At 43.4% G+C, this 19,162-nt stretch overlaps 1 protein-coding gene across 6 annotated transcripts in view; it reads right to left on the reverse strand.

Moving 5' to 3' along the window:
• Positions 1–3,727: 3,727 nt before the first annotated feature.
• LOC132239563 (copine-1) overlaps positions 3,728–19,162 on the reverse strand; it is a 38,928-nt gene continuing 23,493 nt past the window's right edge. For 5 of the 6 annotated variants that reach the window (XM_059705996.1, XM_059705999.1, XM_059705998.1 and 2 more), the window contains 15 exons: positions 9,701–9,829; positions 9,425–9,604; positions 9,183–9,257; positions 9,020–9,091; positions 8,789–8,869; positions 8,525–8,614; positions 8,303–8,389; positions 8,113–8,199; positions 7,959–8,018; positions 7,746–7,879; positions 7,586–7,640; positions 7,290–7,341; positions 4,646–4,779; positions 4,273–4,509; positions 3,728–4,068 (listed from right to left, as the gene is read on the reverse strand). In XM_059705996.1, the coding sequence (XP_059561979.1) occupies positions 3,928–4,068; positions 4,273–4,509; positions 4,646–4,779; positions 7,290–7,341; positions 7,586–7,640; positions 7,746–7,879; positions 7,959–8,018; positions 8,113–8,199; positions 8,303–8,389; positions 8,525–8,614; positions 8,789–8,869; positions 9,020–9,091; positions 9,183–9,257; positions 9,425–9,604; positions 9,701–9,829 (1,614 nt within the window). In that variant the 3' untranslated portion in view covers positions 3,728–3,927. Of the gene's footprint in view, positions 4,069–4,272; positions 4,510–4,645; positions 4,780–7,289; positions 7,342–7,585; positions 7,641–7,745; positions 7,880–7,958; positions 8,019–8,112; positions 8,200–8,302; positions 8,390–8,524; positions 8,615–8,788; positions 8,870–9,019; positions 9,092–9,182; positions 9,258–9,424; positions 9,605–9,700; positions 9,830–19,162 lie in introns of those variants that run through there. The other variant, XM_059705994.1, reaches the window with a different exon arrangement.

The following is a 19,162-nucleotide window of genomic DNA, read 5'->3' on the forward strand; positions in this document are numbered from 1 at the left end:
GACTGGCATACATAAAAAAAATTTTAACTTCCATATGAAAAGAATTCTATAAACCAAAAGATACTATACAGTAAACAAAGAGTGTCCTGGGAAGAAATATTTTCAACATGTAAAGAAAGAACTGAATAATGATAGAATAAAGGCTATAAAAACCTATAAAGACGTGGCTTAGTTGGTTGAGTGTGGTCCAGTGCACCAAGAGGTTGCTGGTCAGGGCACACGCCAAGATTACAGGCTCAATCCCAATAGGGGGCATGCAGAAGCAACAGATTGATGGTTCTCTCTCATTGATGTTTTTCTCTCCTCCTCTCTCTAAAAAAATCAATAAAAATATATTATATTAAAAGACTAAAAGTACAAACCTGTAAATAGGCTATCCATAAGAAATAAAATTCATACGCCAAGGTACAAATTGATGCTTCTCTGTTTCTCTTCCTCTCTCTAAAATCAACGCATTTAAAAAAAATAAAACTCACAAAAGCATATGAAATAACCTTCATAACTAAATTATTTTATTTTATATTATTATTATTGCCTTTCAGATAGAAGGGGTAAAACCCTTGCTATCTAGGGCAATTTACAATATTAAAAATTTATCCATTCAGCCACTCGATGTCTTTTGATTGGACCTTTTAGTCCATTTACGTTTAAAGTTATTATTGAAAGGTACTTGTTTGTAGCCATTTCTATTTTTTTTTGTGGCTGTTTTCTTTCTGGGCTTTTTATTTCTTCTTTTTACACCAGTCCCTTTAGCATTTCTTGCATTGCTGGCTTGGTGGTGATAAACTCCCTTAGCCTTTTTTTGTCTGTGAAGCTTCTTATTTCCCCTTCAATTTTGAATGATAGCCTTGCTGGATAGAGTATTCTTGGATTCAGTCCTTTGCTTTGCATCACTTTGTAAATTTCTGTCCATTCTTTTCTGGCCTGATGTGTTTCTGTTGAGAAATCATTTGATAATCTGATGGGGGATCCTTTGTAGGTAACTCTCTGTTTCTCTCTTGCAGCCTTTAAGATTCTCTCTTTGTCTTGTACATTTGCCATCGTTATTATGACATGTCTTGGTGTGGGTCTTTTGGGGTTCATCTTGCCTGGGACTCTCTATACTTGTGTAACTTTTTTCTTCCCCATATCTGGGAAGTTTTCTGACATTATTTCTTCAAATAGATTTTCTAATCCTTGCTGCTCTTCTTGTCCTTCTTGCAGCCCTATTATGCGTATGTTACTTCGTTTCATGTTGTCCCAAAGCTCCCTTAGGCTCTCCTCCTGCCTTTTTTTTTTTTTTTTAATATATTTTATTGATTTTTTACAGAGAGGAAGGGAGAGGGATAGAGAGTTAGAAACATCGATGAGAGAAACATCGATTCAGCTGCCTCCTGCACACTCCCCACTGGGGATGTGCCCGCAACCAAGGTACATGCCCTTGACCAGAATTGAACCTGGGACCTTTCAGTCCGCAGGCCGACGCTCTATCCACCGAGCCAAAGCGGTCAGGGCTCTCCTCCTGCTTTTTAATTTTTTTTCTCCAGTTGCTGTTCAGATTGAGCTTGTTTCTCTGCCTTATCTTCTAACTCACTAATTCGGTCCTCTGCTTCTTCTAGTCTGCTGTTGAAACTTTCCATGGTGTTTTTGATTGTAGCTATATCACTTTTCATTTCTTCCTGATTCTTGTATAGGTTGTTGATTTTCTCATCCATCCAGTGAATGAATTGAACAACCATTATTCTGAATTATTTTTCTGTCATGTTGCATGCTTCAACTTCATTAATTTCCTTTCTTGGTGACTCCTCATTGTCTTTCCTCTGAGGGTTGTGTCGTCTCCCCATTCTGATTATCTCCCGATGGTTCAAACGTCGAGTTGCGTGGGCCTGGGCTGTGTGCAGTGGGAGCCTCCCACCACCCTAGTGTCACTGAAGAGCTCTGACACTAAGATGTGTGGTTGTTGTGGGTTGGTGGGAACCAGGCTCACTCTGAGTCAGTGTTGCCAGCGCTCAATGTGGCCTTGTATGCGCCCTTAGAATCAGGGACCCTGCCTGCACCGTGCTGAAACAGAGACCCCCCTGGAGCGTGTTGAAAACCAGAGCCCCCTAGCGTGCGTCAGGAGTCAGAGTTCCCCAAGAATCCAGTATCAGAGACTCTGTTGCTTCGCGCGACCTCGCCTTGAGAATCAGGGTCCCTGTGTGCCCTTGCACCAGGAATTGGAGTCACTGGCTCTTAGTATGAATGCACAGGGAATCAGGATCTCAGGCGCAGGTGAAAAGAAATACAGTCAAGTCACTGGTGCTTGGTGCTGCCTCCTGCCCAGAGAATCGGGGTCCCTGGGCCTGTGCTACACGGGATAAATTCCAGGTGTTCACGCGATTGCTCCCAGCCCAGGGCTCCTGGAGCAGGCAGTGCGAGCAGGACCAGTTCCCGGTGTTCGCGCGATTGCTCCCAGCCCAGGGCTCTGAAGTCGGCAGTGCGCGTATGATCAGTTCCTTGTGTTCGCGTGTTTGCTCTCAGCCCAGGACTCCTGAACCCGGCCCTATGCGGGATCAGTTCCAAGGTGCTCATGCACTTCCAGGCCAAAGTTCCTGCAGCGCTGAGGCCGCAGCAAGGGGTGGGTCTATCAGTTAGTTACTCTGGCGCTGCCCTTGAGCCTGCGGGAAGGGGGGATGGGCTCTGTTACTCACGGATCTGCCGCGGGGATTTCTGAACTTTTGGTGTCCGCAGGTCTGTAGCTGTGGTCACAGGTCTCTGTCCCCAGTGGCTGCAGGGTCCTGGTATGCGTCTGAGATCAGACTGGGTGGTGCTGAGGCCAGGATCCTAGTCTCAAGCAGCTCTGTTTCCCAAGATGGCATGGTCGCTGTGCCCATCCTGGCTGCCCAGGAGTGTCCGTGCAGGGAGCAGGACTCCGCCGCCTAAGACTGCCTGGTTTAGCAGCCCCTTAGAAGACCTGCAGAATCTAACTGTCCCTAGCTCATACACACGCACCACACACGTCCACACACTCCTCTATCACTTCCTTGCGTTCTCACACGCTCTCCCTCCCTACCTTCCTGCTGGTCGCCATTTTGTGGGGGCACAATATTAAAAATTTAAAGAAATATTTATATTGGTATTTTAGAGAGAAGGGAGAGGGATAGACAGAGATAGAAACATTGATGAGAGAGAAACATCATGGATGGCTGCCTCCTGCATGCCCTCCACGGGGAATTGAGCCCACAATCCAGGCATGTGCCCTGACCAGGAATTGAACCTGTGGCCTCTTGGTTCCTGGGTCGATGCTAAACCGCTGAGCCATACTGGCTGGGCACAATATTAAACTTTTAAATATACTGACTTAACATTTCCATTTCAAGGAACAAATCCTTCAGAAATGCCCCTGTAAATGCTGTTAAACAATTCAGGCTTGTGGCTTATTTTAGGACTAGAACTCCACTGCTCCCTCCCCAGGAGATCTAGCCCATCCCTCCCCTAATACTTTCCACCTTGTCCCGCGTTCCCAGCTCAGTTCCGCTCTGAGGCAGGGCAGGCTGGGTATTTGGTTTACATTCAATCTTTGTATTTTCAAAAATAGAGTCAGTGTCCCTAGATATCTGGGTAGAAATACCCTATTTCTTTGAGTGAGGCTATTATGTAAGAGGCATCCTTTATTCAATCCCTAAAGTCAACAATAGGCTCAGAGAGAAGCAAACATGGCTAATAGCAGATTCCTACCCAAAAACACACAGAGTGGTTGACAAAGCAGTGGTCATCATTGATCTTTATTGAATGAGAGGCTCCAGGGGCAAAAAGGTACAATCAGGAGCAGCAATAGCAGGAGCAAATATAAAAGTATAAAATATAAAGTGCTAGCACTGGGGAGTGTGTGCAGGGGTGGGCGCTGGTGCATATAAACCTTGGGGACACAGGGCTGAGGACCAGCCACAACCTACCCTCCAGGAGAATCTAGGGCTGAGGGGCCTGTGCAGGATCCTTGACTGGGAGTGGAAGCGGCTTGCAGGGGGCCCAACCTTGGGCCTTGAAGTAGGAGACCAGTTGTCCAGGTACTTCTGCAAGCACAGTCTGTGCCAATGCCTCCCGAGGAGCCTGCCCAGAGAAGAGGGCCAAGGTCAGTGGGGGCCCATAACAGCTTCCCAAGGCCTACATATTATACCCATGAAGGGATATAAAACCCAACACCCAACCCTGCCCCAGACTTAGATGAAAGGGTATCTCTAACCTCTTACATCAGGGAAAGGTAGAAGGGTAAACTCCCAGATCTGGTCTGTCCCCAAGCTTGACCCCACTCACATTCTGAAAGCGGCGGTAAGGCACAAACTGCACTATGTCACGGGCAGCTCCCTCCCCGGAACGTGTACGCAGGGGTCCACCATCAGCATCCAGCTGCTCCATGGCCTCGAAGTCAGCACCACCCACACCCACAATGATCACTGACATGGGCAGGTGAGAGGCACGAACTACAGCCTCACGTGTGGCCTCCACATCAGTCACAGCACCATCAGTTAGCAGCAACAGCACGAAGTATTGCTGGGGACAAGTGGATTCATATACTGAGTCAGACCTTTTAAACACCCAGCCACACATTCCCACACTGACAAGAGCCCTCAAGGGAGCCACTGACTGAGACCATCCCACCACCACCACTAACTCCCACAACCCTCACCGAGGCAGTCCTCTGATGTGCAGCCTGAGCTGCAAACCTGGCTACGTGGTTGATGATGGGTGCAAAATTGGTGGGGCCATAGAGGCGAACTTGGGGCAGGGCTTGACGGTAGGCATCCACAATACCCTGGATACCTAGAGAAGAAGGGCAAAAAACACTATAAAATACTGGTACACTCGGGACTGAGCCAGGCCTGACATCATCCCATCCTGGGTGAAGAGATTTGGGAACCTGGTGCATTTCATTCAATCACCCTGGTAACCCAGGATACTTAACCTTATCCTACAAATGAGGAAAGTAAGGCCAAAGACAGGAGGGACACTTGCCCTATATCACAGCTTGAATTAAAACCCAGTTTAGGCCGAACCGGTTTGGCTCAGTGGATAGAGCGTCGGCCTGCGGACTCAAGGGTCCCAGGTTGGATTCCGGTCAAGGGCATGTACCTTGGTTGCGGGCACATCCCCACTGGAGGGCGTGCAGGAGGCAGCTGAACGATGTTTCTCTCTCATTGATGTTTCTCTCTATCCCTCTCCCTTCTTCTCTGTAGAAAATCAATAAAATATATTAAAAAAAAAAAAAGTTTAGGGGAATACCCTGAAAAATCCAAGGCAATTGAGCATGAAATTACAATTCAATAACAACTGTAAATTACAATCTATTTAATAAAATATTAAATAATGAGAGATAAGGAAAAGCTCTTCCTTAATAAAAGTAGAAGGAAGAATTACAAAATAATTTGACAATCAGAAATAACTGATTCAGGTAAGGATCATCAATGGATGCTACAACTAGAAGGGGTAAAAGATGAGTAATTAGATATTTGTATAAAAAGATACTTATTCATTACAAAGAGAAAAACAGTACTTGCACAGCGGGGAAACCTGGTAGACTCTACCTTAACCAAGTGATCAAAATTAACATGACCGGTAACAGGATAAATCAACAACATGTGCCTCCTGATGTGGTGCACCAAGAAGAAAGCACAGCATCACTTCTGCGATATTCCCACCAAAAATGCATAATCTGAATCTAATTATGAAAAAATATCAGGTAAACCCAAACTGAGGGGCATTCTACAAATTATCTAGCCTGTAATCTTAAACAATGTCAATATCATGAAAGGCATGAACTCAGGAAGACAAAACAACTGAATGCAACATGTGACATAAGGTTTTCTTTTACTATAAAAGACAGGACAATTGAAGAGGGAGAGAAAAAAAAAGATAGGAAAATTGGCAAAGTTTGAATAAATTCAATAGATTGGATAATAGTACTGAAGTTAATTTTCTGACTTTGAGAATAGTACCGTAGTTACGTAAGAGGGTCTTTGATTTTAGGGAACACACACAAGTATTTAGGGATAAAGGGCCATGTGCATGATGATGGGCACCAATTTACTACAATTCTCAAACATTTCAGAAAAAAAAGTGTGTGTGTGTGTGTGTGTATATATATATATCGAGAGAGAGAGAGAACTTGAGTGAGAGAATAACAAATGTGGTGAAATGTTCATGTTTGGGGAATCTGGGTAAAGGTAAGCAACAGTTCCTGTGACCCAGGCCCTGACCCCTGAGCTCCAATGATGTGAACCCCCTATAACTAGTCTTATAACTTTTCTATAAGTCTGAACTCATTTAAAAAAAAAAAAAAAGGCAGATTAGGTAAAGTTTTCCACTTTGGCTTGTTGCCCATAAAGAGTAGCTGAGGCCCTAGCCAGTTTGGCCCAATGGACAGAGCATCAGCCTGCGGACTGAAAGGCCCCAGGTTCGATTCTGCTCAAGAGCACATGGCTGGGTTGCGGGCTCAATCCCCAGTGGGAGGGCATGCAGGAGGCAGCCAATCAATGATTCTCTCTCATTGATGTTTCTCTCCCTCCCTCTCCCTTCCTCTCTGAAATCAATATATATATATTTATAATTATTTATTTAATTTTTAAAATTATTTATTTATTTATTTATTTATTTATTTATTTATTTATTTTTTTTTTTAAAGAGGAGCTGGGGAGCCACAGGTTTGGCCCTTTTTAGACAAAAGAGCTTGGGGCATAAAGCACCCTGAAAAGAGCTGATGCCTTTTTTTAGGCAGAGTATACTATAACACAGTGATGGCGAACCTTTTGAGCTCGGCGTGTCAGCATTTTGAAAAACCCTAACTTAACTCTGGTGCCATGTCACATATAGAAATTTTTTGATATTTGCAACCATAGTAAAACAAAGATTTATATTTTTGATATTTATTTTATATATTTAAATGCCATTTAACAAAGAAAAATCAACCAAAAAAATGAGTTTGCGTGTCACCTCTGACACGCGTGTCATAGGTTCGCCATCACTGCTATAACAGCTACCATTTTTTTTAGAGAGCACTTCGTTATGTACCAGGCTTATTGCTTCAAATTTTACACACATCCTCTCCTTAAATATTCAATATTCTACAATACTGTAATCCTACAGCACACAGAAGCTAAGCAACTGGCCCCAAAACACATGGTTAGTAAGTGGCAGGTTGAAGGTTTGACTCCAGAGGCCTACCCCTAAAATCCATTCTTCTGGACAATGGAGTCACTCTCCCTTGCCACCACAGGCTTGGCCCTCTAGGTGTGAACACACCTGCCTTATTCATTACAAAGAAAAATGGGACTTACCTGTACAGTAGGGGTTACTGGGGTTGAAGTTCAAGGCAAATTCATGGGAGACCTAAGGGCAAGAATGAAAATGAGGTCTTCCCCCTCTGATCACCTTTGTACTCAGAAAACGGGCATCATGGTATGTACCAGGCATCAAAAAGGAGGAATTTAGTCCTAAGCACTTGCTGTACACATGCCTGTAGAGTTGCAACCATGCATAAAGCTGGGTGCCAGACAGCAAGTGCACTGCATCCCTCAAAATCATGACTCTGAAATGGAAAACACAAATATTGATAGGGGAAGAGAGTACTCACCTGCCAGTCAGGAGGCACCTGGGCCCCAAATCCAAATGCGGGGAACATCTTGTCCCTGTAGGAGAACAGTGAATTGGGAAAGAGGCAGTGAGGACATTGTCAGCCCGGAGACTGAAGCATCTGCAGGGAGTGAGGATGGGCAAGAGGAGCAGCTACTCACGAGTCATAGTCCTGAACCACGCAGCCCACACTCCAGAGTGCTGTCAAGTATTCGTTGACCCCTGTTGGGCTCAGGTAGTGCAGGGAGTCCGGTGAAGAGGGGTCTCCATTGGAGCCTGTGAAATCCACGCCCACCTAGGAGGACAGGAGGAGGGAGGCTGAAGGCCACCTTGAGCCCCAGATGGGTTCTCTCGCTCCTGGTAAAGCAACTTACAGTAAAGTTGATTTGACAGCCTCCCATCACATAGTCCAGGAATGAATACTCTGTTTCTACCTGCAGATGAAACCAGGGTCATGACTGAGGTAAAGGGCTTGGGGCCATGGAGCTCAGGGGTCACAGCTTGGGTCTCATGGGTTATTAGTCTCACCTGGCAATTCTTGACACGGATAGTTCCAGAGTTCTTGTAGCTTTTCTTTTTCTGCTGTTTCTCAGGGTGGATGCATTCAAACTCAACCTGGCGAGGAAAGAAAAATTAGTGTAGGGAACTCTGAGAGCATCAGCCAAAACTGACTGAAGCTGCTCTGCCCTCTTCTCTCCGGAGCAGGGCCAGCACTCACCGGGGCTGCTTGCAGCTGGGCCAAGCTGGTGTGGAAGGTACCAATGAGATCATGTGAACCATCACTGTCATAGTCTGAGCATCGCACCTGGGGGTGGAGGGGGTGGGGGGGGAAGGGGAGGTGTGTATGTATATAAAGAACAGGAGGTAGGTGCCAGGTAAGAATAAATCCCTCCCTGGCCTCTCTGCCCCCATTCAGTAACTCAAAAGGCAAGCTCCTCACCTGAATGTGTGTGCTGGGGTCTCCCCCACAGAAATGCTGAAGGGGAACAGAGAAGCGCTTCCATGTAGGGTTCAGGTTGTTCTTGATTACCTGAAGGTGAACAAAGGGCAAAGCCTCCAGTGAGCTGTGGGATTGTGTGTGGGGAGCTGCCATCCTTTCTCTACCCAACGTAGTCTCTTTCTCCCTATGTTCCAACCCTTGGTAGTCATAAGCCCCAGGAGATTCTCTCTTACCACACCCCACCCAATCCCAGCGTTCTCACACCTCAGATCTGTATGTCAGTTGCCATTTCCCATCACCCTGGCGGAAGAACTCCAAGAATGGATCTGATTTCCCCAGGAAGTCCTGTCAATGCCACAGAAACCTGTTGTAAGATTGAGGGAGAAACGACGACTATGCCAGACCTCTGTCCCCACCTCGGCCCCCATCACACCACTCCAGTCTCCTTAATTCTTGGGGTAGGAGAGAACCCCCACGGCCTCCTTCCACACACACCTTCTTATCTAGGTTTCTGGCCTCCACCTCCATGGTTACTACACGACTATCCTTCAACTCCTGAGCTGAGACCTAGGTAAGGGAGGAAGGAGATGGTATTACCTCATGAATTCCTCATTAACGTAAAATCCCCAACTCCACCCTTTATAGAGTTCTTTCTTACCGTGATGGTCCCCAGCCCAGCAGGTTTTCCAGGCTTCAGCATCAAGGGTAGAGTTAATACCTGGCTGGACACAATCTGGGGCACAGTAGGGAGGAAGAGGTGGTCAAGATCTCAGGCAGCAAGAGAAAAAAAGATCTCAGGCTGAGTTAAGTCCTGCTTGACCCCCACCCTCCATGTTCCAAGCAGTCTGGGTTGTCTGACAGGGCTCTTACCAAACCTGTGCCATCCCTGGCTCTACGTACCTGTCCTAGGGAACACTCAGCCCCTCCCAGGAAGTCATCATCCCCCAGCTCAGGTGTCTTGTTGTCTATGTCATAGATGCCAAACCGGAGCTTCTGGACTGTTTCAAAGTGGTACTCAAGCTGCAGAGTTTTGGAGAACTCGGGGCTCGAGCAGTTCCGTACTCGCTCAGTCCGGCCAAGCTGTGGGTAGAGGCCAATAAGATCACAGTCATATACTTCCACCCTGAAACAATCCTAGGTTCCCTCCACAACCCTAACCCGCATGGTCCTTCTCACCTCAGCCCAGTTGCCTCCTCCCACATCCTGTAAAAGGACGCAGAGTGGGTCAGACTTGGAGCCAATGTCCTTGTCAATGAGGTGGTCACAGGAAATGGACAGCTGAACCAAGGTCACACAGTGGGCCATCTAGGGAAAAAGGACCTGAGTCAAACATCAAGGGTGCTTCTCCACCCTTCCCTGGCTGTATGTCTCAGCTTGGGAAGTCAAGAAGACTTCACCCAGGCAGGGCTGAGCCGTGTCCACCCCAAGACATCCTCACACCAACAAGCCATTCTTAATGCAGCAACCAAGGTGTCCTGTTAAAACATAATTCGGGTCCTGTCACACCTATGCCCAAACCCTCTAATGATTTCCCACTGCTTAGGAAAAATTCAACCCTACCATGGCTTACAAGGTGTTAAATGATTTAGATTTTTCTAACCTGATCTACTACTACCTTATCTCTTGCTCACTACATTCTGGCCACACAGGTCTGCTTGTTTGCCACTTTTCAAAGAAGCTTATTTCTAAACCTTAAAGCATGGAATGTTATGAACCTCATATCCACGTGGTTTGCTGTTCCCTGATCTCTCCAGGTTTTTTATTCAAAATCGTCTTATGGAGGAAAAGGCTCTTTTTAATAGACATATTAAAATTTTAACCCCACTGTCACTGACACATCCTAAAGCTCTTTGTGTTTACTCTTTAGTATTTGTCACTCTGTAATATCTATATAGACTTATATAATTTGTCTTCCCCACTAGAATGAAAACTCCGTGAAGGAAGGGATATTTGTCTCTTCTGTTCATTGCTCTATCCCAAACACCTAGACAATAAATATTTACCGAATGAAATCCAAAAGATCACCTCCAGCCTCAACTCCCAGCCCAGCCATCTCCAAATTGGCAATCAAAAGCACCAAACTTCTCCAATTCATCCATTTCCTCTTCTGGAAACACTATCTTCTTGCATGAGCCACCATGATTCCCATGTAACCCCCTTCTCCTATAGTCACCATAACAATTATCCTCAGACCCCTCACTATCCTTGTGTTCCCCCTGACCTACACACCTGCAGACCACCAGAGGTGCAAATAAGGTCAGATCTCTCGTTCAGCTTAACATTCAGCATTCCAGGTTTCTCAGCACCATACCCCAGGATGCCTCCAGTCTCAGCCTCCTTTCAACTCCCTCAGTCAATCCTTCCCCAAGCCAGCACAGTTAGTGCTGTTCCCATCTTGGTACTCCATGATCTTCATCTTGAATGCCATCAACCAAAGTTGGAATAATTCTTAAGAGTTCAACTTGCTTCACATACTGCCCCTCCACAGCACCTCAGCCTCTATTTGAATGCATCCAATGAGGGAAACGCACTTCTTAAAATCCACACATTAGAAAGTCCTGCTCCATAAAGTCCTACCCCAACCAAGCCAAGTCTGTTGAATTCTCACTTCTACATTAGTTCTATTTCTTCCCCAGTCTAAAATTCCACAGAAAAGCCTATTCCATCTCACTCTGAGAAACCATGATACCTGGAAGCAGTGAAACCCCCTGCTAAAATCTGGAGAAACAGCCGCTGTTCTTTTGAATATTGCCCCTAGAATGTGGGGCAATACTTCACCAAGTCACAATCTGACTCCTTCTTACCTCACATATTCTCTGAAGTAATGTTTGTACAGTACAGAAACAAATGAAGAAGAATACTAATTTCACTATTGCTGAGAACAGTGAAAAACTTGAGACAGCTTATTGGGTAGTGACTAATTATGGAACATTCAAACAATAGATTCTGAGTAGCAGGTACAAATTACTAAGGCAGAACTATAATATTGGCATTAAACAGTAAGACGAGTATGACTTCATTTTAAACTCCAATTGTGTGTATATACAATAGCATTGAATATATAAAATACACACACTAGAAAAAATGGGAGAGGCACCAAATAAATGCAACTTTTATGTACAGCTCAGAGGAGTGGAATGAAGGTAAGACTTCTATACACTCTATACATTTCTCTACTGTTTCAAGATTTTATACTACTTATTTTGTATTTGTTAAAGGGCCTCATTAGCATTTTCTTTCAATCCACACCTGAAGTCCAATTGAATATTCATTCTAAGCCTAAAGCCTCTACCCCCAGTGCAACCCCTACCTAACTTCCTTGCCTCCTGCCTCTTCCCGGATTTTGCCTCACCGAATCATACCTGATGCCAGCCTCCAGAGTCTCTATCCTAACTAGAAGCTCTTATAGATGCTTATGGCCCTTGGATTCAGAGCCAAACTCCCTAGCTGGGCCACCTGTGGCACAACCCCAGAGGACACATCTACATAGAATTAGTAGTTGTATAATGTGTTAATTCTGTGTCCCCAATTTATCCTTCAAAGCCCTTCCCCGTCTGTTCTATCTCCTGCTATTCCACCACCCACCCAACTAGTCATCCAAACAACATACATGCTGATACCTCTGATTTTCCTGCCTAGCAAATGCCTTGCCATCCAAGGTTCTGCTATACTTTTATTCTGTATGATGCCTTGCAGACCTTCCCCATGTAGGATTTATTCTCTCTCCTCTGGGGATGGTTGCAGTGGTTTCCTCATTAGTCTTTCTGCAATCTCTCTCTCTCTCTCTCTCTCCTCGGTGTTTATTGGCCAAACAGAAACCAGACCATGCCATTTCTGTTTCTCTGCTTAGAACTCTGCAATGGCTTCCTAACACTCAAAAATAAAATCCAAAGTGAGTTCCACGGTCTACACGGCTCTGCAAGATCTGACCCTTGCCTAACTATTCATCTCGTCACACATGTATGTTCTAGCCAGGTTTCACTTCTGATGCACATACACACAATATCAATCTCATGGCCTCCAGAAAATAAGCTGTAGGAACCATATCTGGTTTGTCTACCTCGAGTCTACAGTACCTACAATAGTACCTACCCTATAGCAGGTACTCAGTAAATATTTTTTAAATATATTTTTAAAAAGTATCATTGAAACCACATCAAAATTTTTTTACTTTACATCTACCCATAGATTACATCTACCCTTGTAATCTACGGGCTCCTTGGAATGAGGACTGGGTATTATTTCTGTATCTCTAATACTAGTGCTCAGTACATGGCTAGTATTAACAACCATTTGCTAAACAAATGATGTGCTTTTGCTCAACTCAAACCTTCAGGCTTTTTCCATTTTAAAGGAATGTCCTGCAGTAAATCTTTCCTACCATTATCTTTTTTAAAAAAAATATATATTTTATTGATTTTTTACAGAGAGGAAGGGGGAGAGATAGAGAGTCAGAAACATCGATGAGAGAGAAACATCAATCAGCTGCCTCCTGCACATCCCCCACTGGAGATGAGCCCGCAACCCAGGTACATGCCCTTGACCGGAATCGAACCTGGGACCTTTCAGTCCGCAGGCTGACGCTCTATCCACTGAGCCAAACCGGTTTTGGCCCTACCATTATCTTTTATAATTTAAATGCAGGACTCCTGGAACTCAATATTAAATGACAGTCAATTTTAAAATGGGCAAAAAATAGCAGATACTTCTTAAAGAAAAATATATGAATTGGAAATAAGCAAAGGAAGTGATCAATAGCACTTAATCATCAGGAAAATGCAAATTAAAACCACAATGAGATATTATTACATACCCATCATAATGGCTAAAAAGTAAAAACACCAAGAATGCCAAATGCTGGCAAGAAACATGGAACTCTCATTTGCTGTTAGTGAAAGCATTAAATATACAAAGTTTGGTTAGAAAACCAAACATACACCTAGTCCAAAACAATTCCACTCCTAAATTTTTACTCAAAAGAAAATACTATGTCCACAAAAGGATTTGTACCAGAATGTGCATAGCAGTTTTATTCGTAATAGCCCCAAATTTGAAACAGCTCAGGTGTCCATCAACATGAGAATGGACAAACTGTAATGTTTATATAGGTAACAGAAAACCACTCAGGCCCTAATTGGTTTGGCTCAGTGGACAGAACGTCAGCCTGCGAACTGAAAGGTCCCGGGTTCGATTCCAATCAAGGGCATGTACCTTGGTTGCGGGCACATCCCCGGTGGGGGGGTGCGCAGGAGGCAGCTGATGGATGTTTCTAACTCTCTATCCCTCTCCCTTCCTCTCTGTAAAAAATCAATTAAAAAAAACCCAAAAAACAATCTAGTTAAAAAAAAAAACACCACTCAGCAACAAAAGAAACTATTAATATCTGCAACATGAATTTGAAGCATAAATACACAGATTATACTTAGAAAGTTTTAGAACAGGCAGAACTAGTCTATGGTGAAAATATTTTGGAATACTGGTTGTTCTTCCCTTGTCCCACAGAGTAGGGGCAGGTATTAACTGAGAAGAGGCAAGAGAGAACTCTATGGGGAATGGAAAAGTTCTTTATCTCAATAGGAATGTAAGTCACAGGTGCACTTGTTTTTTTATGTGTGTATTTTTTTAGAGAGAGGGGAAGTGAAACATCCATCAGTTGCCTCCTGTAAATGCCCCAACTGTAACAGAGATTGAACCCACAACCTTTTGGTGTACGGGACGAAGTTCCAACAACTGAGCCACATCAGCAGGGTGCACTTGTCATTTTTACCTAATGGTATTCTTAAGGTGTATATATCTTATTGCATGTAAAATTTACCACCCTCCTCCCCAAAAAACACTGAAAAATACTAAACTCAAGTTAAGGTATTTTGAAATGTTTATGGGTGAGGTATGCTGATGGTTGCACTTCTTTGAAATGTACCAAAAAATAAAATGGTTTGTTGAATGGATATGTGTGGTAAAACAAATATAGGAAAAACGTTCATAGTAGACCTAAAGGGTGGATATATGGGTATTCACTATACAACTTTTTCAACTTGTATGTTCAAAGTCTTTATAATTAAGTGTTGGGAGAAAATTTAAATGGAGGACTGCAGGTTTATCCCTGATAGACTTTTGTAGTGAACTACAAAAACATGAACAGTAATTATCTGTGATGGCGAGATGACAGGCAACAACTGGAGCTGCTGCCTCTTCCATGATTTTCTCGAAGATCCCAGAGAGAGAGGCTTTTGGTCTGGGCCAAACACATGCAGTGGGCCAGGAGGCTTTTCCTATGCTAGGCCTCAATGTCTGATAGAACAGAGCATTCTTTTCTATTACCATTTTTATCCCATTACCATTTCCACCACTTCCTCCACAGCTGGTCCTATTCTATTCTTTTTCAATTTCTTCTCTGTCCAGACTAGAACCACAACCAGAATGCTGTGGGCCCACATGTGCCTCAGCAGCATATGGAGCTCAATTCCATTCTGAGAGATTAGAGCTACCTGTAAAACCACAGTTTTATTTTTTCAAAGATCTGCCTCCTTTGCTTTCTCACTGGAATTAGCAACTCTTTATAATACGAAGTATTCTTAAAAAATTTTTTAAAATCAATTTTTAGAGAGGAAAGGAGATGGAGAGAGAAAAACATCAATGTGAGAGCAAGGTATCAATCAGCTGCTTCCAGCACGCCCCCAACTGGGGATGGAGCCTGCAACCCAGGCATGTGCCTTGACCTGGAATCAAACCGCAGCCCTCAGGTGTACAGGATGACACCCAACCAACTGAGCCACATCGGCCAGGGCTTTAATGTGCAGTTTTCTAGCCTTTAAGTAATATTCCTTTTAAACTAATACATAGATTAATCTCTCCCAAATCCTATTTATCTCCTTTACAATCTACCTGCAAGTCTATCTCTGTTTGGAAATCTTCTATAATTAAAATTCCTAGTTCCATGTCACTCTTCTGTCCTGTATCTCTTGAACAGCTATATACTTTAAACCAGACTTGCTTACTTACATCTAGCCCCAGTATAATTAATTGTAAGGGACTTTCAGCCTCCTTTATAGAACTGGAACTTGACAAAACCATATTAAATATCACATTTAAGTGAATCAATAAGAGAGAAGTCTCAGAAATTTTCTCATTTGTTTTTGTAAGAGAGGTCTGGCTAATACTGACCAGGTCTTGCCTGGATATCTATGTCTCCTAACTGGTCTCCCCATTTCCTCTGTCCCCTCTGATCTGTTCTCTATGTTGAGACCTTCCCTGACTCCAACCCAACAAAACCCAGCTTCTCATAAGTCTCTCAAAATGTGTCACTTATTTACTTGCTTATTATCGATTTCCCTATTAGACTATAAATTCAACAGGAGAGACCAAATCTTGTTCCCATTCACATCAAGTAGGTGCTTTGTAAATAACTGCTGAATTAAGGCTAGGAAAGGAGTAATAATTCAAGGATCCTCAGAAATAAGCCAAATCTAGCCCTGGCCTACTTGCTGTTGAAGCCATCAATGGAGAAGTGAACTTTCTAGGAAAACCCAACACAAAAGACTAGCTTATCTGTTTCCCCAACACCCACCTTTCCATTTTGTGCTAGTCAAGAATTGCAAATGGAAACATCTAAATATATAGCATCAACCTTTTCTGCCTTTACTTACACTTGGCGTCTCATTGCTTTTCACTCGCCCTTGTAGGTTGCTTTCCTCTGCTTATCCCCATCACCAACCTTAATGCTTTCCAAACCCCATACCCTGACAGGGCACTTTCCCCCACTCTTTCTTTCTTTTTAAAGATACTTTTCTTGCTTTCGGAGAAGAAGGGAGAGGGAGAGAGATAGAAACATCAATGATGAGAGAGAATCATTGATCAGCTAGCTGCCTCCTGCACGCCCCTTACTGGGGATTGAGCCCACAACCTGGGCATGTGCCCTAGACCGGAATCAAACCTGGGAGCCTTCAGTCTGAAGGCCAATGCTCTATCCACTGAGCTAAAATGGCTAGGGCTCCCCCACTATTTCTTAAAGCCATACTCATTCTCATTTAAAAAAATTTTTTTTTAAATGTTTTTATTGATTTTAAAGAGAGGAAGAGAAACATCAATGAAACATCAATCTGCAGCCTCCTACACACCCCCTACAGGGAATGGAGCCCGCAACCCAGGCATGTGCCCCAACCAGGAATGGGCCCTGACAGGGAATTGAACTGGGACCTTTCGGTGCACTCAACCAACTGAGCCACACTGGCCAGGATCAAAAAAAAAAAAAAAAAAAAAAGTTCTTTAATCCTCACCCGAAGGTGTTTATTGATTTTAAAGAGGAAGGAGTGGGGGAGAGAACATCGATCAGTTGCCTTATTATGTGCCTGACCGGGGAACGAACCTGCAACCTAGGTATGTTCCCTGACCAGGAATAAAACCACAACCTTTTTGGTGTATAGGACAACACTCCAAACAACAGAGCCACCCAATGGGACTCATTCTCATTTTTATAACTTAAAAATAAAAAGGAACTGAGTGACCATCTAATCCAAGTCCTTCAATTTAAGGAAGATGTGATTTGGCTAAGGTCACATAAATGGTTAAGTAAAATGAGGACTACAACTCAAATATTCTGACTCCCACCTAGTCTAGAACTTTGGACTGTAGCTATACTCTTTTTCTCTCCTAAAGCAGCTTTCTTCTTATATTCAACTAGAGGCCCAGTGCGTGAAATCACACAAGACCCCAGACCCATTACACCGGCGGGACTCCAGACCCGCCACACCGCAAGACCCATCAATGCACCTCCTGGTGACCGGTTGTTTGGTCATTACGGCCACTGGCCTTTTATAATATAGATAGCAATCTGATGTAGTGGGCAAGGGTATGGGTTCTGCAGTGAAGTGACCAGGCTCCAAATAATGGCCTCACTCCTTCCTGACCACAATAAGAAACTACCACTCACCTACGAGAATGATATCTTACCTATGTAACTTGGGCAAAATACTCTCTAGCCTCAAGATCCTCAGGTGTAAAGTGGGCAATATTACCTATTTCTGAAGATTTGTACAAATAATATATGAAAGATGGTTAGTACAGAGTCTGGCACTATTATTACAAATGAGTGTTAACTATTATTATCCTTCAAGCCTAGCTCTCACATGCTCTTCTTTTCATGATCCCACCACTACTCAATGTCTCACTCTGGACTACTATACTCAATCCATGCTACAATTGTATTCTGTTAATGTTTCCAGTCCTCTGCCTGTCAAAGAAATAAACTTAGATGATGCTTCAGCATCTCCTATGTCACACAGCACAAACCTATGCACATAATGGGAATTCAAAATGCCTGAGGGACACTTGCAGCCGTGTGCCAAAGCAGGCATGTATGGTTTGCAAGAGATAACTGTTAAATATTAAGAAATTTTATAAGCAGATGGCCTAGGTAAGTTTCAAACCACAGAAACTGGACAAATGATAAAAATGAGGACTTCTCTTTCCCTAACTAGCCTATTGACCAGCATACCGCTGTTGATAAGGAATCCCACTCTCTGCCAGTAGGGATTAATCTGCCCTTCCTATTCTCCCCTGCCTCGGGAGATTCTAACTCTGCTCTTCATAAATCCAAAATTAGATCTTTTCTCCTAGATTCAATTCTGTGCCAGTTGAGCTGAAACTCATCAGCACTTTATGCTCAGGAGACACACTGCCCTCTATTCCCAAAAGCCTACCAAGGAAAGATGCACCAGCCTTCAATCCCATTTCCAGGCTGTGAGGAGGAAGAATACAGTGCCAATGTCTGGTGGCAGGAGCGCTCCTTCAACAAACCAAAGCACTGTCATACTCCTTTGCCTACCTTGCCAGGCTGGCGCAGCTCAGATGCTGGATCACGTCTTGAAAGCCAATCAGGAAATTCTCCATAGGTTCACAATGGGTGGAACAGCACCCATGGAATACAGTAAACCCTCGATTTTGCAGACCTTGATTTAATGGACTTTGGATTTAACGGACAAAATTCCCTGTCTGTGTATCATATTAAAATATTTTAAACCAAGATTTTTGCTTATAATTAAATAAACAGATGTTTTGTTATTAATTCACTGTCTTGAATACATTTTAGCGAATAGGCCATAGATTGAAAAAAACACTGTAGTAATTTTTTTGACATAAATATTACATATCTACAACCATAGTCTACATATTTAAATCTAAGAACACTGCTTGTAAACAATGTTCCGCAAATGATTAGCATGTGATCACACTGCATAGTGCAAGGTAATTGATTTTGTTGTTGCCTGGCGTGACTTTCTGTAGTAGTTTTAACTCCTGCCCTGATGTTCTGCAGTGTTCTAACATCCTATAAGCCATGCCCCAGCCATGTGGATTTGTTTACTCTCAGTGACTCGTGAGTGCACCCATTTACTTAGACCTATTCAGTATAAATTTAAAATTATAGTAATACATATACAGAAAACTTTTCTGTGAAATTAAACTTTTAATACATACTTAATTTTAATTACACAAGCGTGTCTATAAGTAGAAATAGGTAAACTAATGTGTCAATTTTTTAACATACGCATTTGGAAACCCTACTTTATTATATAATGGACTTTCAACTTTAATGGAAACCCCCTCACCCAAATTAGTCTGTTTTATCACGGGTTTACTGTA

The sequence above is a fragment of the Myotis daubentonii genome, chromosome 8 (assembly GCF_963259705.1).
Source record: "Myotis daubentonii chromosome 8, mMyoDau2.1, whole genome shotgun sequence".
NCBI classification, from domain to species: Eukaryota; Metazoa; Chordata; class Mammalia; order Chiroptera; family Vespertilionidae; genus Myotis; species Myotis daubentonii.